This window comes from Schistocerca americana, chromosome 1 (assembly GCF_021461395.2).
Source record: "Schistocerca americana isolate TAMUIC-IGC-003095 chromosome 1, iqSchAmer2.1, whole genome shotgun sequence".
Taxonomy (NCBI): domain Eukaryota; kingdom Metazoa; phylum Arthropoda; class Insecta; order Orthoptera; family Acrididae; genus Schistocerca; species Schistocerca americana.
Genome location: NC_060119.1, coordinates 538,183,339 through 538,200,831, shown reverse-complemented (window position 1 = coordinate 538,200,831; position 17,493 = coordinate 538,183,339). Strand labels below are relative to the sequence as shown.

General features: G+C 41.2%; 1 protein-coding gene across 1 annotated transcript in view; it reads right to left on the bottom strand.

Annotated features, from left to right (window-relative positions):
• LOC124573670 overlaps positions 1-17,493 on the bottom strand; it is a 75,607-nt gene that overhangs the window by 45,028 nt on the left and 13,086 nt on the right. The window contains exon 4 of the mRNA XM_047131143.1: positions 699-798. Coding sequence (XP_046987099.1) covers positions 699-798 — 100 coding nt within the window. The remainder of the gene's footprint in view (positions 1-698; positions 799-17,493) is intronic.

Genomic DNA, 17,493 nt, shown 5'->3' with positions numbered 1-17,493 from the left:
GTCACATAACTTCCTACGTATAAGTACTTTCGATGATAATCTTTATGACTCTCCAACAGGTGAAAATCTTGTGTTACTATCCTGAAATGGCACATTGGCGCAACACCGAAACCAGTGTCCGTGCAGAAAAAAAGTAAAAATGTTAGGTGTCGTGGTTCAAATACGGTGCAAAGTGTGATTCCGCTGTGTTACAGTGTTATCAGTTGGACAAAACCTATCCTTTCTTTAGGCGGAGTCAACTGTAGTTCTTGTGTGACATGTTTCGCACCCACCGATTTCGACCATACAATAATAAATATAGAATACTTACATGTGTACAAGCAGAAGAAACATTAGCTGCCTGGACACATTCAGTTGGCATTATACATTGTTACAGTAGAGATCAACAAGAGTGCGTTTGGATCGTTGTGTGTGGCATCTCTTTCTTTACTTTTTTTAATTTAAAAAAATATATTCATATGCAGGGTAGTTACGCAGTTATATTCAGGTTTTAGAGTCTCAATTAGGTCTGCAGCCCTACATAAGTGTTATAACGTGATTTTGTAATACACAAACCGCAGTACAACGTTTGTAATAATTATTGGAATGACGTGCTACTACAGTCTAGAAGGCGGATCAATAAATAAATTTTACAGAAAAAAGTTTGAGATCTGTTAACTGATATGCTTTTATGGAACAAGATGTACGAAATTACTCACCACAGCGGAAACAAAGATACAGGAACACAAGTCCGCCATGTTGACGAAAAGAAGAATGAAGATTGATACATTCATTACTCCCTGCAATAAGGAGACAGATCTGTAAAAAAGTAAGTAAATAAATAAATAAATAAATAAAAATAAAAAATTACAAGAAATAACAGAAACCACTGTCGTTATTTATGAATTAAAATATTTTAGCATTTCGGTTTTATTGGAAGTAGCACATATTACCGACGATAAAACGGGAAACAGAGTTAACGTACTGCATAATAGTAATTACAAAATAAGTGACATAAACGTCACGTGCATTATACACAGATAAACTCTGTCAGTTTTAAACTCTTGCCCGAGGAACATCCAGAAATTGACTTCTGCGCCTGTGATTAGTCTATATATTGTCGTTAATGTACGTCTTCTTACAATGTCTTTACTTTTCCAGCTTTTATTACATTGTGGAATTTACTTGTGGCAGATAGATTAAAAATTGTCTCTTGAGTCACAACACGAATAAACAGTGTTGTGAAAATACGGGAATGAACCACAGTAATCGGAATGCAAGAAAACTTGAGCTGATGGGGTAGATTTACTTTCGTTTTGTATACGGGATTTTCAATTAACTCACTTTTATTAAACGAGAAGTGAATTATTGTGAATTGCATTTTGTAACATCGGTAGAAATTTACCATTATCAATCTGGAATTGTGAAATACTCTGTATAAGAAGTTATATCATTGCAACAGAAGTTTTCAAAATACAGGCGAGTTACGCGGTAGCACATTTGCACCAGTCACTGGTGGTGCTATGCGAACTGAAGTAATTTGATTCGTAAATAAATGAACTGCTGTGCATTGAAGACTGAAATAATGTTAGTCGGAGGCGACTTCAACCTAAACTAGTATAGACTGGGATGTCTGTGGATTCATTAAAGGTGGTGTAGACAAGCCGTCGTGTGAATTACTTTTGAACACATTATCCGAAAACTATCTTGAGTAGCTAAATCGACAGCCAACGCGTAATGGAAATATTTTGGATCTGGTAGCCACGAACAGACCAGACCTCATCGACGGTGTCAGTGTTGATACAGGGATTAGTGATCATGATGTTTTCATTACGACTATGGTTACGAAAGTTAAAAAGTCGGTCAAGCAGGCTAGGAGAGTATTCTTACTAGAAAGAGCAGATGAGCAGTTGTTAGCATCCCACTTAGTAAATGAATCGACTTCATTTACTTCCGGTACGATGGATGTGGAAGAATTATGGGCAAATTTTAAACACATTGTAAATCACGCATTGGACAAGTATGTGCCAAAAAAGTGGGTTACGGACGGAAAACACCCACCTTGGTTTAACAGCGCAATTCGGAGAATGCTCAGGAAGCAAAGACAGTTGCACTCGCGGTTCAAGAAAGATCGGGAGAATGAGGACAGGCAAAAGTTAGTAGAGATTCGTGCTGCTGTAAAAAGAGCGATGTACGAAGCATACAACCACTAGCACCGTCATACCTTAGCAAAATATCTTGCTGAAAACCCAAGGAAATTCTTGTCTTACGTAAAATCGATAAGCGGGTCGAAGGCTTCCATCCAGTCACTCACTGATCAGTCTGGTCTGGCAACGGAAGACAGCAAAACGAAAGCTGAAATTTTAAATTTAGCGTTTGAGAAATCTTTCACACGGGAGGATCGTACAAACATACCGCCGTTCGAGTCTCGTACAGATTCCCTGGGGTTGTGAAGCAGCTGAATGGGTTGAAAATAAATAAATCGCCAGGTCCTGATGGGATTCCAATTCGGTTTTACAGAGAGTACTCTACTGCATTGACTCCTCACTTAGCTTGCATTTATCGCGAATCTCTTGCCCAACGTAAAGTCCCAAGCGACTGGAAAAAAGCGCAGGTGACGCCTGTATATAAGAAGGGTAGAAGGACGGATCCTCAAAATTACAGACCAATATCCTTGACATCGGTTTGTTGCAGGATTCTCGAACATATTCTCAGTTCGAATATAATGAATTTCCTTGAGACAGAGAAGTTGCTGTCTATGTATCAGCAAGGCTTTAGAAAGCATCGCTCCACCGGAACGCAACTCGCCCTTTTTGCACATGATATCTTGCGAACCATGGATGAAGGGTATCAGACGGATGCCATATTCCTAGACTTCCGGAAAGCGTTTGACTCGGTGCCCCACTGTAGACTCCTAACTAAGGTACGAACATATGGGATTGGTTCCCAAATATGTGAGTGGCTCGAAGGCTTCTTAAGTAATAGAACCCAGTACGGTGTCCTCGATGGTGAGTGTTCATCGAAGGTGAAGGTATCATCTGGAGTGCCCCAGGGAAGTGTGGTAGGTCCGCTGTTGTTTTCTATCTACATAAATGATCTTTTGGATAGGATTGATAGCAATGTGCGGCAGTTTGCTGATGATGCTGTGGTGTACGGGAAGGTGTCGTCGTTGGGTGACTGTAGGAGGATACAAGATGACTTGGACAGGATTTGTGATTGGTGTAAAGTATGGCAGCTAACTCTAAATATAGATAAATGTAAATTAATGCAGATGAATAGGAAAAAGAATCCCGTAATGTTTAAATACTCGCTTGACACAGTCACGTCAATTAAATATTTGGGCATAACGTTGCAGAGCGATATGAAGAGGGACAAGCATGTAATAGCAGTTGTGGGGAAGGCGGATAGTCGTCTTCGGTTCACTGGTAGAATTTTGGGAAGATGTGGTTCATCTGTAAAGGAGACCGCTTATAAAACACTAATACGACCTATTCTTGAGTACTGCTCGAGCGTTTGGGATCCCTATGAGGTCGGATTGAAGGAGGACATAGAAGCGATTCAGAAGCGGGCTGCTATATTTGTTACTGGTAGGTTTGATCATCACGCGAGTGTTACGGAAATACTTCAGGAACTCGAGTGGGAGTCTCTAGAGGAAAGGAGGCGTTCTTTTCGTGAATCGTTACTGAGGAAATTTAGAGAACCAGCATTTGAGGCTGACTGCAGTACAATTTTACTGCCGCCAACTTATATTTCGCGGGAAGACCACAAGGATAAGATAAGAGAGATTAGGTCTCGTACAGAGGCATATAGGCAGTAATTTTTCCCTCGTTCTGTTTGGGTGTGGAACAGGGGGAGAAGATGCTAGTTGTGGTAAAGGTACCCTCCGCCACGCACCGTAAGGTGGATTTCGGAGTATGTATGTAGATGTAGATGTAATGTGAAAGAATTTTCAGGAAGGTACTTTCGCTTAAACTTGGAAGTGAGTTTAGTCACGTTCTAAGATACGCATGTTTCCGACGAAAATTTGTTGTTTAAAGAAATATGCTGGAATTTAGTTTTTCGTTTCTGCACGAGGATATTACGCCCAGTTATACTGCGGCTTTAGGGAATACGATACGGTGGATCATCATTTGCTTTGAAATATCACATTCTGAAAGATTAGAAACGCACTATCGGAGAGAGCACATAATCGAAAAAAAGTTTTGTGTTCGAAAGTGAAAGACGATTTCCCAATGGGTTTAGCAACTAGCGAATGGGTGAAGTATTACGTAGATTACTGTGCGTATTCGTCCGGAATTTATGTTCCTTGATCTGAAATGAAACTGAGCGGTCGACAGCTCAACATGTTAGTGTCTCAACATTTCTGTCCTCAAGAATCCAATTAACTCCTCCAGAGAATTTCCTTATTGTTTATCAGACAGTCGGTGGGTGGATAATTATTGATGAGTAGTGAACATTAAGTAAATAACATTAAATATGTTACTCTAATTCATGCACCGATATTGTTGAAATTTAGTTGGTTGGAGGGAACCACGTGAAAATATTTTTCTGAGTAGGTAAGTGGTGAGTCGCTCATATTTTAAACCTTTATCGGGTGCGGAAATAATCTTCCACCAAAACAGAATATCGTGTGTTTGATTGTATCTACATCATTCAACTACTGCGTTAACAGAAGAGCAAAGGCTGAACAAAGAAAAGTTTGACTGTTTGTCACTTGTTGGTTTAGTTACAGTGAAAGTTTCGCTTAAAAGTCCGATAAACTGCAATAGGAAATGCCAAACGGAAGATGTACGTCGAGCAGAAATTGTTCTCAAAGTTGTTGGGAGCCCAAGAATGAATGCGAGTCAACAAAAACATTTTTTGCTCAAAATGTGTCTCTTATAATGATTATGGCGGTAAATGTACAAAAGCACAGAAGTACCAATTATTCTTGCCAGCCGGCCGGTGTGGCCGTGCGGTTCTAGGCGCTTCAGTCTGGAACCGCGTGACCGCTACAGTCGCAGGTTCGAATCCTGCCTCGGGCGTGGATGTGTGTGATGTCCTTAGGTTAGTTAGGTTTAAGTAGTTCTAAGTTCTAGGGGACTGATGATCACAGATGTAAAGTCCCATAGCGCTCAGAGCCATTTCCTCCGCTATGTAGTGTACAATTTGTTCTGGGTTGCTGTTGTGCAGGGAGGCCTAGAGATAGTGAACCTGATAGTTACAGGTAAAAAAAGTCGTAGAGACATTTCTATTTTTTTTCAGCATGAAAGTAACTTCGGTTACACTATAAATCAGTGAAATCCAGAGGCCGTAAATTCAACTACGAGGCCTGTTCAGAAAGTAAGCTCCGATTGATTGCCAAATTGAAACCACAGTGAACATCAGAAATGTTTTACTTGTAACAATTAGCTACACCTTTCAGCTACTTCTCTACGTAGTCGCCGTTCTGACTTAGACTTTTGTCATAGCGTTGTACCAACTTTTCAATAGCCTCATCATAGAAGGCAGCCGCCACTGCTTTCCGCCAATTCTCCACGCTGGCCTACACCTCGTTGTCTGTGTCAAAATGTTGTCTTCAAAGACAGCGGTTCATGTGACCAGAGATGAAACTCAGGGGGAGACAATTGCGGACTGTATTGTGGGTAATCTAACATTTCCATTTGAAAACGATGCAGGAGCATGTTCATTGCCCCTGCAGAATGCGGCTGAGAATTGTCGTGAAGACGAAACAGCACGACAGTTATGTAATGTTAGCTGCATAGCTTCAGGCGAAATTTCTCACCAGGCCCTCGTACTTGGCGGCAGACACTATTTTCTAGACATCTTTACGCACTCACTGCGAGCTCAGAAATGAGAAGAGCGACGTGATGCTAACTGGGGTTATACTAGAGACACTACCCAACACATCTGTGCAAAGCTTTATCGGATTTTCATAGTCGTTTCCATTTCGCGACCGATCGGAGCTTACTTTCTGAACGCCCCTCGTAGATATCTAGGAATCCACTTAAATTGGAAGGAACACATAGAAAGCAGCGCGGGGTGGCCGCTTGGTCTGTGGTCTGAGACGCCTTGCCACAGTTTGGGGGGCTACCCCCGTCGGAGGTTCGACTCCTCCCTCGGGCTTGGGTGTGCAAGCCTCGGGACCGATGAACCACTTGAACTTACCACAAATTTCCAAAACACCTAGAAAAAGTTGTGGGGAAAGCGAACCAAGACTGTGTTTTATTGGCAGAACGCTTAGAAGGACAGATCTTCTCAACAGATTGCCTATACTACGCTTGTCCGTCCTCTTTTAGAGTACTGCCGCGCGGCGTGGGGTCCTTACCAGATAGGATTCACGGAGTACATCGAGAAACTTCAGAGAAGGGCAGCACATTTTGTATTATCGAGAAATAGGAAAGAGAGTATCACGGACGTGATACAGGATTTGGGGTCGACGGCATTAAAACATAAGCCTTTCTCGTTACGGTGGGATCTTCTCACGAAATTTCAATCGTCAACTTTCTCCACCGAATGCGAAAATATTATTTGACGCCGACCCACATATGGAAAAACAATCATCATAGTAAAGTAAGGGAAATGGGAAGGGAGGAAGAGATTAGCGTTTAAGGTCTTGTCGACAACGAGGTCCTTACGACGGAGCACAACCTCGTATTAGAAAAGAATGGGGAAGGAAGTCGACTGTGCCCTTGCAAATAAACCATCCCGACATTTGTCTGAAGCCATTCAGAAAAACCACGAAAAAAATCAAGATGGCCAGGCACATATTTGAATCGTCGTCCTCGTGAATGAGAGTCCAGTGTCCTAACCACTGATCGAGCTCGCTTGGTTGGGAAATCACAACTCGTAAAGAAAAATACACGTGTTCGTTTTTCTCTGTATGCCGTTTGACAGTGAATTAACAAAGAATCATTGTGAAGGTGGTTCGATGGACACTGTGCCGAGCACTTAAGTGTGAAAAAAAAAATGGTTCAAATGGCTCTGAGCACTATGGGACTTAACATCTATGGTCATCAGTCCCCTAGAACTTAGAACTACTTAAACCTAACTAACCTAAGGACAGCACACAACACCCAGCCATCACGAGGCAGAGAAAATCCCTGACCCCGCCGGGAATCGAACCCGGGAACCCGGGCGTGGGAAGCGAGAACGCTACCGCATATATATATAAAACCTTTATTAAAAAAAACAATGTTACACATTGCAAATACATACTAAGTTATACATACATGAAGTTATTTGAACAAAGCGGTTTGATCATTTCAATTGCGCTGACATTAAGGAAAGACAACAGAAGATTGTGTTACTGACTAAATCACCAGAAAGAATTAAATTAAGCATAAATACTTGAGAATGGCGGAAAGGAGGTATATAATAAAGTTGACTAGCCTTCCAACTACACTTACTGGACATTAATTGAATCTAAGTATTTGAAGTGATCAGATTTATATAATCAGTCTTTCACTGCAAAAATGAACAGGGCAATGTGCCAGCCATTGAATATTACATTTATCGGATAGAATCTTATGGTTTTAACCAATCGATAAGGAGATTTCTATAAAAACTGTCTATTTCCAAATTTCTAGTATAATCCAATAATGCACCTTTCATTAATTGTGTTTGGCACTATTAGACACACAATCTCAATGTCACATAAGTTCTGTACATTAGCTTATAAATTTCAAAAAACTACTCTCTGAAGTACAGAAAGCACACATCATAAATATACTGTAAAATCTTAAATAGTATCCTTAAGGTAACTACAATACATCACTGTCAACACAGTCTTCTTTTTTATATTAACCAATGCCCATTCTTTCAAATACAATTTTTAGCATATTACCGAACTTTTTCTTGTGATTCGAATAGCTTCTAATTTTGTGGAACTCACACAGCATGTGTACCTTGAACTCTATAATGCTATCGGATCCTAATTTGTTAAGGACGTAGTTAACAAAATTTCCCAGCAACCAGTACACAGCGTTATTTTTTGCTTCTGGGAAATAGCGTGCTTCAGGCCTGTTTATCAATGACAGCGATATATACTCAGGGGATGTTCTTGTAATCAGAGCTATTTGCTCCCGGATCCACTTCCAACTATTCATGTGACCACTGCAAGTATATCGATGAACTACTGTGTCAACTAGATGGCATTGTTGACATAAATTTGTTTCACAGAGTCCGATTGCGTGCAGTCTTTCATTGGTGCTAACTATGTTGTTAACTGTCTTGTACCATGACGTTTTTATATTAGACGTGAGCACATTAGAACTAATGTTTTTCCAAATCTCAGTCCACTCAATGTTTGGAAACTGTCGTTCTATTTTGTTTCTTCCTTCGCTCTTCTTTCGTTCCCGCATTATGGCTCTCGATGTTAAGTGTCGGGACTGCCTGAGTTCGACACTGACATAACTAAACTCAACATAGAAAATCCTCACGTGCTGTAAGCGACTGTTGATATTCTGCACGTCAATCGGGGGAAGCAGGCTTGGAGGTTTAATGATCTCGAAAAGTTGGCTGGTTATGCTTTCTCGCGAGTCTCTTATTAAATTAACTTGCCTTTTGATAAAAAGAGCAGAGGCTTTATCCGTTATATCAGTTAATCCTAGTCCACCATTTTTAGGATCTAAAGTGGCTACTTTAGCAGGTACTCTGAACACTTCACCTCTCCACAAAAATTTTGTGATTTTGGACATTATTCTCCTCGCTATCATTCTCGGTATTGGAAACAGCTGGGCAGTATAATAAGCCTTAGCAAGGATGCATGAATTGATATACTGTGTTCTTTGAACTTGGTTCATATATCGAGTTAAGTTCTCTACAATGGCTCCTTGCACTTTATCTGCTGCAACTTTCCAATTTAAAGCCGTCATTTTCATAGGGCATGCTGTCAGGGTGATCCCAAGTGTTTTATGTTGTCGGACTAATTTTGCCCACTCGACGTTGATATTATCAAAACCTCTGAGATTTAACATCTTACTTTTTTTTCCGTTTGCATTGGCTCCAGATGCTCTACAGTACGAATCAATCACTGTTGCTAGCGTGGTTACCTCGTCATTATTCCTTATAATTACCCCTATATCGTCAGCATAGGCTCTTATAACTGTTTGTTTCCTGATAATGTTAAGCCTTTTAATGTAGCATGGACATGTCGGAGGAAAGGTTCCAGCGAAATTGCGAAGAGCGACATGGACAGAGGACTTCCTTGAGGAACACCTCGTTGTATTTGCATCGGCCTGGATTGTTGACAATTCACCGCTATTTTAGCATTTATTCCAGTTGCTATGTTCTTAATCAACTGTATAACCCTATCGTTGAAACCTATTTTCTTCATTGTCTGTAGAAGATATTCATGGTTTACTACATCGAACGCCTTATAAAAATCTAAAAACAATAAAGCACACTTTATGTTTGTTACAGAAGTTATTGCAATGATATCCCTGAATTCCGCTAGATTTTGAAAAATGGTTCTGCCTTGCGCACAGTTCTGATGTTGACTAATAATTTTATCTGTAAGGCATGAAATTCTCTTGTTTATTATTCTAGCTATTAATTTATAATCAGAATTCAGCAATGAAATTGGACGAAAGTTATTTAAATCTTTGTTTCCATTATTTTTTGGCACCAGAACAATTTTACTCTCCTTAAACTCAGCCGGAATCATTTTACCCTGAATAACCTCATTTACAACGTCCGTGTTTTTCGCACCTACTATTGGCCAGTAACGGACGTAAAATTCTGCTGGCAGACCATCCGGTCCTGGGGATTTTTTTGGTGGCGAGGCGCACAGAGTCTCATACACGTCTTCTTCACTGACAACCTCGAGAAAATTTTCGTTGTCATCTTCTGTCAGCTGTGGGGCTAGGATGTCAAGGAATTCTTCCAAGGAAGCATCACTACTTTGATGTACAGAATATAGCTCGCAATAATAGCGATAAATCTCGTTCATGATATCCTGCTGGGTTCTGAGAATCGTGCCGTGTTTTGTTCGAATTTCTTCAATAAAAGTCCTTCTCCCGTTTTTCGTATGCTTCACTAAATGATATAGGGAAGTAGTTTCATCTGCTGACACCGACTTTGCCTTCGATTTTATTTTCAACCCTTCCATTTGACTTCTCTTGATATTAAGTAACTTGGCTTTGACTTTTTTTATGTCTGCTATCCGAAGTGAGGAACCTGCTGAGACTTGATCATATAGATCTCTCAAAACGGAATAGTAATACTCTATAGTGCATTTCATTTCCCTTGCGCTCTGGGCACTGTATTGAATAAGAACTTTCCTCAACTTTGGCTTTGCCATTTTAACCCACCAGTCAATAGCAGTGGCATATCTACTACGGGCTCGCAGGCATATTGCCCATGTTTCTTTAATCAGATCTTCTAAATCATGATTAACTAACAAGGAAGTGTTCAAATTCCACTGATTCTTGAACCGGCGAACCGGCTGTCTTGTTAGATTTATGCAAGCTAAGACACTTGAATGGTCTGGAAAGTACGTAGGAATGGTTTCTACTTTTGTCACGGAAGTTACAAGATTTTTAGAAATATATAGTCTATCAATCCTGCTACGTGATGTTGCCGTGACATAAGTGAACTCAACAATGGAGGGGTATTTGATTTCCCATATATCCTTTAATTCTAAACCAGTAACTAATTGTTTTAGTTCACTTGAGAAATTAAAATTAGGTAACTGATCTTTTCGATTTAAAACACAATTAAAATCACCTCCAAGTAATAACTGTCTTGGTGATTTCCTTAACAAGTATATCAAGTCATCTTTGAAGAAACGTGCCCTGTCAGCTCGATGAGAACTTCCTGAAGGGGCGTACAAGTTGATGATAGTCACATCATAGATATTTAGTCCTATTCCCCTTCCGGATTCCAGTCGTTCCACCTCGCTTACTGTAATCCCTTCCCTTACCAAAATAGCTGTTCCAACACTTGTTTCGGGAGACACATTTATGTAACTGACAAAACCGGGAATTACCAAATCCGAAATTAGAACTTCTTGTAACAGGGCAATATCAGTCGCGGATTCGTACAAAAATTCCTTAAGGGCCGATAATTTCAAACAGGTCGTGATTTTATTTATGTTTATAGTGGTGACAGAATAAGATTGCGTCATTGTGCTGTCACTATGTAGTTGTTTTGTTGAACTAATTTAGTTTACTGTGGTTCAGGGTTCAGTTAAGCTGTAACAGTTTTCTCGGAAGGCTGAGCATGGAATAACACTTCAATCAGTTTATTAGTTACTGTCCCGTTTTTTTCTACTTCTGATGTTTTCTCTTGTACCGCAAGCAGACTGATGTCCTGGTAAACTTTCTGATTTTTCCTCCAGTGATTCGTGTACGACCGTTTCGGACTGAACATTCTTTGGGCTTGGGTCGCCCCTACTGGATTTTCCTTTCCCTTGGTTACGAGCTACATTCTCATTTGGTTGCGTCGGTATTTTACTTCGCGGCTTATCTGGAGCAGCAGCAGACGCTTTAGCAATTTCGGTTGCCGGCGCCTGCCCTGAGGTGTTGACCGTGATTTCAGTTTGGCCACCACTTCCTCGTTCTTTATTAATTTCACTCACTTTCTGATCGAGGGAAACAAATGGAGACTGCAGTTTTGCATCCTCTCCCTGAATTTGGTTATTAACAGATAGATTCTGATCTTTGCAATCGGTTACTGCACCTGTTGTTTCTTGCAAATTAATGCTGCTTACACCCCTTTCATTTTCTGGTACCGTATGTGTATTATCTTTCTGTTCATTAGTTTCCATTCGCATTTTGCCTTCAGGTTCCTCTGCCTTCTCATCGCACTGTTTTTGCTTGCGAAGTGAGGGAGTGGGACAAGACAGCTCGTCCTCTGAACAACTATCAGTTATCTCCAGAGGTCGTTTTTTCGGTTGCATTTCAGTTTCACGGACAGTGGCAACGGGGTTTCCTTTTGTTGTTAACGGGGGAAATTTACTGTTATCGTGAAGGGAGACATCAGCTTGTCCCGCTGCGTTAACATCCTCAACCAGTTGTTCCGGGCTATTCTTTGGTAACAGATCATTTAAGGTAAGCTTCTGACGCTGTATCAAATTACTTTTGAGCACAACAGTTCGCCGCGGACATTCCTGTCTGAAGTGGCCGGTTTCGTTACATATATGACATGTAGCTTCCTGACCTGTATAAACAATTTGTGCCTTATACCCACAAACAGTTATGTGAGACGGAATATTCGTCTTAACGTCCATCTCTACACAGCGGACCCCGTTAAAACACTGCAGTTTAAAGCGAGGCGACCATCTTTCATTTGCAATTGATTTAACGTCTCCGTAGTTTAAAAGAGCTTCCTTAATCTTATCATTTTCAATTTCAATGGGGAGATTCAAGACACGAACGGTTTTGTAATGAATGTCCGCTCTATAGATGGAAACCTTACTTTTATAACCATTTCTATGCACAAAATCTACTTCGTAGCCCCACTTTCGTAACACTTTATCAACAGTCGAAGCACTGATTAACTTGACAAAAACACAGTATTTTTCCTGATCCAGTTGCCAGGTATGAACGGTTTCAGAATTTAGACCAATTACCTGTGTAATCCAGTCATCTATTTCCAGGGATGTCGGCTGAGCAGGACGGGATTCTTTGTCAAAAGCAAATACCAGAGTATTCTTCCTGAGGTTTGTAGCCATGGTTAATCCAGCGAAGCAATTTCGGTTAAACAACCGAAATTCCAAGTAGCAGCAGCAAGACCAGAAAGAGCGATCAGATCACAAGGAACAGGAACGAACACGCAGATTAACGGACGGACGGCACTCGGCGAAGCACAAGTACAGCGATGTAAACACTGACGACCACGAGATGCGGGCACTCAAGTGTGATTTGCAGAGTATCCATGTTACTGTTTGATGACAAGCACACACATCTAGCATAGCGTAGCAACCTCTTTTGCTAAAATGACACATCAAGGCAAGAATTCCGCGAAACGAAGAAAGGTTTGGGGAACCAATTTTGCCTGGGACCGCTTACCAGTGGTCTACATCGGGCCAGTACGGTCGGGTGTACCGCTAGTTACGCAGACCGCCGCGTCCGTCTCTGTGTTGCGACACAACAGTGCGCCCTGCTGTGTTGCCGAGTTGCGTCTCTCGGGTACAAGCGGGTCTGAGCGGATACGGTCGGGCGACTGTTACTTCGGCCGCCGTGCAGTGCAGTGTTTCGAACAACTTTGCATGCTGCTTCACTATTCGGGTGTCTCGGGCATTTGCGAATCTGAGAGTATCTTTAAAGGACACAGGCTAGGTAGTGGCTTTATGACGCATTTCACGCATTGTTCAGCAGTTGACAATTCTTATGTCGTTTGATACTGCTCGTGGTGATTCCTTAATTATTTGCCGTGAACTGGAGTTTTGTATTCTGAATGCTTTTACTGTTGACTCTACTGAGAAGCAGTGGCTGAGGAAACAAGGAAAAACATTAACCTTTAACTCTTAGCGTGGGATCTGACAGAATCCAAGCACATTTAGTTTAGCTAAATTTATATGACCAAAGTTGGCAACACTGCCTGCCGTCTAGCAGCCCTGTCTCACATCTTTTTACTCCCCGTCACCAGTTTTTCACTGTTGTATTGCTCAGTGTTGGTAGTGTTTGACAGGTATTTAGTGGCTGGGAGTTCCTAGCCCTTCACGTCAACACTTGCGTTACAACATAGTGCCGAACAAGTAGGCGTAAATTCGCATACTCACGCTTTCCTGTCAGTCTGCATTGGGAATTCTCGTTAATTGATTTCATTCTTGTAACAGACGATGGAAGAAGACTTTTCCAATTGCTTCACTGAGGAGGTTTCAGATGAAGATAACTCTGTAGATGGATGGTCTCCTCATTCTGTGTCAGGCTACTGTATCAATATGAGCGTAATACCGCTGTCGAGTATTCTGGTGGTTCAGATGGTGTAGACTCAGACCTGTCTAATTTTTTCATAGGCAAAGACAAGAGTACGCAATGGAGGAAGATTCCTGCCAATCAGAGAGTAAAAGCTAGAATGAGAAATATCATAACTCATGTTCCTGGAGTAAGGGATCGACAAAGACTTGTATAACTCCCAATGATTGTTTCTCTGAGCTAATAGAAACCACACTCATTAGTGTTAGTACAGTAGGGAACAAACATAAAAATTGATGAAGACAAGCAAAAGAATAAAAATGACAGGACTGCTTGTTTCACTGATGATACTGAGGTAAAGCCCATCATTGGATTTCTGATTTTAGCAGGATCTATTCGCTCAGGTCACTGACACTAGCGCGACTTGTGGGATATACAATGAATAGGAATTCAAGGTTTTCCATCAACAATCACCTTGTGTTGTTTCCAGTTTCTTCTGAAGCACATGCGGTTCGATGACGGACACCCCACCACAACGGTAAATAACAAGACAAACTGGCACCTGTTCGGTTTTCATTTGAACAATTCTTACGCAACTGCAGAGTCAATTACATACCTGCTGAATATCTGACAGTAGATGAGCAGGTTGTACCATGCAGAAGTCGCTATAGCTTTCGACAGTATTTGCCGTGTAAATCAGCTAAGTGTGGTCTCTAAGTCTTCTCTCTAATAGATGCGAAAACTTGGTGATGTGTTGGTAAATGTGCCAACACCTTGTAGATAGAAGCGGCCGAAATGCACGCTATCTAACGCAGACGGGCGTGAATTCTGGAACAGGATAAGTAGTGAATTCTAATAAGATAAGTATGCAGCTCCTCGAATACTTAACTTTAATTCTATCCTTGTTGAATACAGTATTCTTGATGAGACAGTTCATACGATAACTATCAAACTATGTAAGGCTAATGGCGCCTTGGTAGGTCGTAGCCAGGGACTTTGCTGAAGGCTATTCTAACTGTCTCTCGGCAAATGAGAGAAAGGCTTCGTCAGTGTAGTCGGTAGCAAAGTCGTCGTACAACTGGGGCGAGTGCTATATTGTATCTCGAGACCTGCCTTGTGGTGGCGCTTGGTCTGGGATCACACAGTGGCGACACGCGGGTCCGACATGTACTAAATGGACCGCAGCCGATTTAAGCTACCACCTAGCAAGTGTGGTGTCTGGCGGTGGCACCACACTTGGTATACTATTTCCATGGAGATTTACCTTGAAAATCAACATAATGGCCCATTCGAGGCGTCCACCTCTGTAGCTGATGTGGTTATGAGACTGGTAGAACCACTGAGTGGCACAGGTAGGAACACAACTGGAGATAACTGGTTTTCTGGTGTTCCTCTTGTCCTAAGTTTGTTGGAGGAAAGCCTGACATACAGGGTGATAATTATTGAACTACATGAAATAAAATCGTCAAACTTCTGAACGGTTTCTTCAGGACGTTCAAACCGCACGGCTGGCCGCGGGGCGTGATGGTAATTAGTATGCGCATGCGCGCGCGCCTTCTTGTCGGTCACTTTCACTTGTATGGGTTCGTCAATAAGCAAAATTGCTGCGTCTGGGGGACTGAGAATCCGCATTGCGCGATATAAAAGTGTCTTCACCCTCAACTGGTGACTGTGTGGCGTGCAATGTCCAGTCACGGAATAATCGGTGTGATATTCCTGGCATGGTGGCTACCGAAGGGTATGTGATGGTTTTGGATGATGATTTTAACTTCATTACCCAAAGTGGCCCCGATTTCGATAAGATGCGGTTCATACAAGACGGAGCTCGACCCCATGCCCTGGAGGAGCACTTCGCAGACCGCGATTTTCCGACACTTCAACGGGTCATTAAGAATTCGCCATTTTTCTGCGCCACACCATCGCCTATGAGGGTAGGCATATCGAACATATCATAACCGTAATTGGAATATCTGTAGCGATATTTACATGTTCAAAAAGGTATGTGCACGCCGTAGTTTCTAACTAAGTTACGTTGTTTTCATATAGTTCAATAATTGTCATCTTCTATGTCGGTACGCTGAAGATTAAGCGAGAGGTTCCTCCCCAACATGTGGCTAAGAAGAGAGATGTGAAATCCACAATGTTTGGCTTTCAAAATGACGTCTCTTCTTACTCCTATGCCCTAAAGAAGAATACAAATGTAATTTTAATTTCTTTTTTGCATCTTGAAGACACGTCAATAGACCCTACCTCCGGTGTTAACAAGAAACCAAACATAATCACATTCTACAACGTCAGAGAAGATTAGTGGGGGGAAGGGGGGCGGGGTTGATGGCAAGTTGTCTGCCACATAATCAACTGCAAGGAAGTGCAGTGGATGGCCTATTATGATATTCTTTCTCATTGCAATTTTTAACAGCAATAACCCCGAAAACAAAATGCCAAGGAAAGATTTTCTTTGGGAAACTGGATTCGGCTTGGTGCGAGACCGACTACAGTAGAGGGCAATAATGGATCACTTACTCAGAGAAATTCACCAAAGGAGAGCAAAAATGAGTGGATCAACATCTGCTGTCAAGAAATGTCAGCTGCGAAAAGGAGGTGCATCACCTACCCTAGAAATAAGGATGAAAAACCCCGATTTACATCCATATGCATGAAACATTTCCTTATTGTGTGTGATCAGTGTATTAATGGTAGTTGTAAAGAGTCACCAGTAGAAACTGTTGAATCACTGAATGTTTAGTTTATATTGTGTGAACGTAACTGTAAGTATTACCTGTTTCCTAATGTAATGAAATACGTTATTTCTTCAAACAAGCATTAATTTATTCAATTTCATAATTTACAAGGTTTCTTCTACATTATTTTGTATTAAATAACCTAGTTATTAATATTCTATGTATACAACAACATTAACACATCATGGGGATCCACTGGACCTCACTTATATAAAAAATGCTGCCACGTTAACAAACAAAGATTAAGAAGTGGGAGTTAATACCAAATCCAAGGGCAAATAGCAAAGTTTGGCACAATTTTTACGTAGTGAATAACAAAGTCAGCGCTATTATTCCTGGATGTGTTGAGTTTGTGAAATGCAAACACATGTTATCACAAAAGTCATCATCGGACAATAGGAATTTGGTTATGCGGGTGGACACAAAATTCCGCTAAAACAAGCGTGTAGCAACAGAATAATAACATGTTAGAAACAGGTAAAGAAAGCATGTATAACATTTATAAATACTGCCTTGGACTTCATGTTATTTTCCATGATGTTGCTGCGTTTCGTTGGAGACTTTATCGGTGAATATTATCGGTAGAATTCTGAACCCTTCACTGCTTTTGCAGTTTCGTATCTGTACCATTAACCAAGAGCGATCGTTTCAAGAAAGCCAATGCACAATATGTGCAACTAGATGTGCGTCCATTCCAAGCTGTGGAGAGACGAGGCTTCATTAAACCCATCCAGGATTCTGTCACCGTGGGGGCAACTTTTGGAATGGTATTCGGCAATTAACTTGTACCTCACCCTTGCTTGAGCACTCGTCAACAATGCATAAATTGCAAGAATGACCATCCTTCAGGAAATTATTGCAGCAATCAGACAAAGTGGATGTTCAGCCAGCTCAGATGTATGGGCAAATGAAAAACTTGTGGGATGTACTAT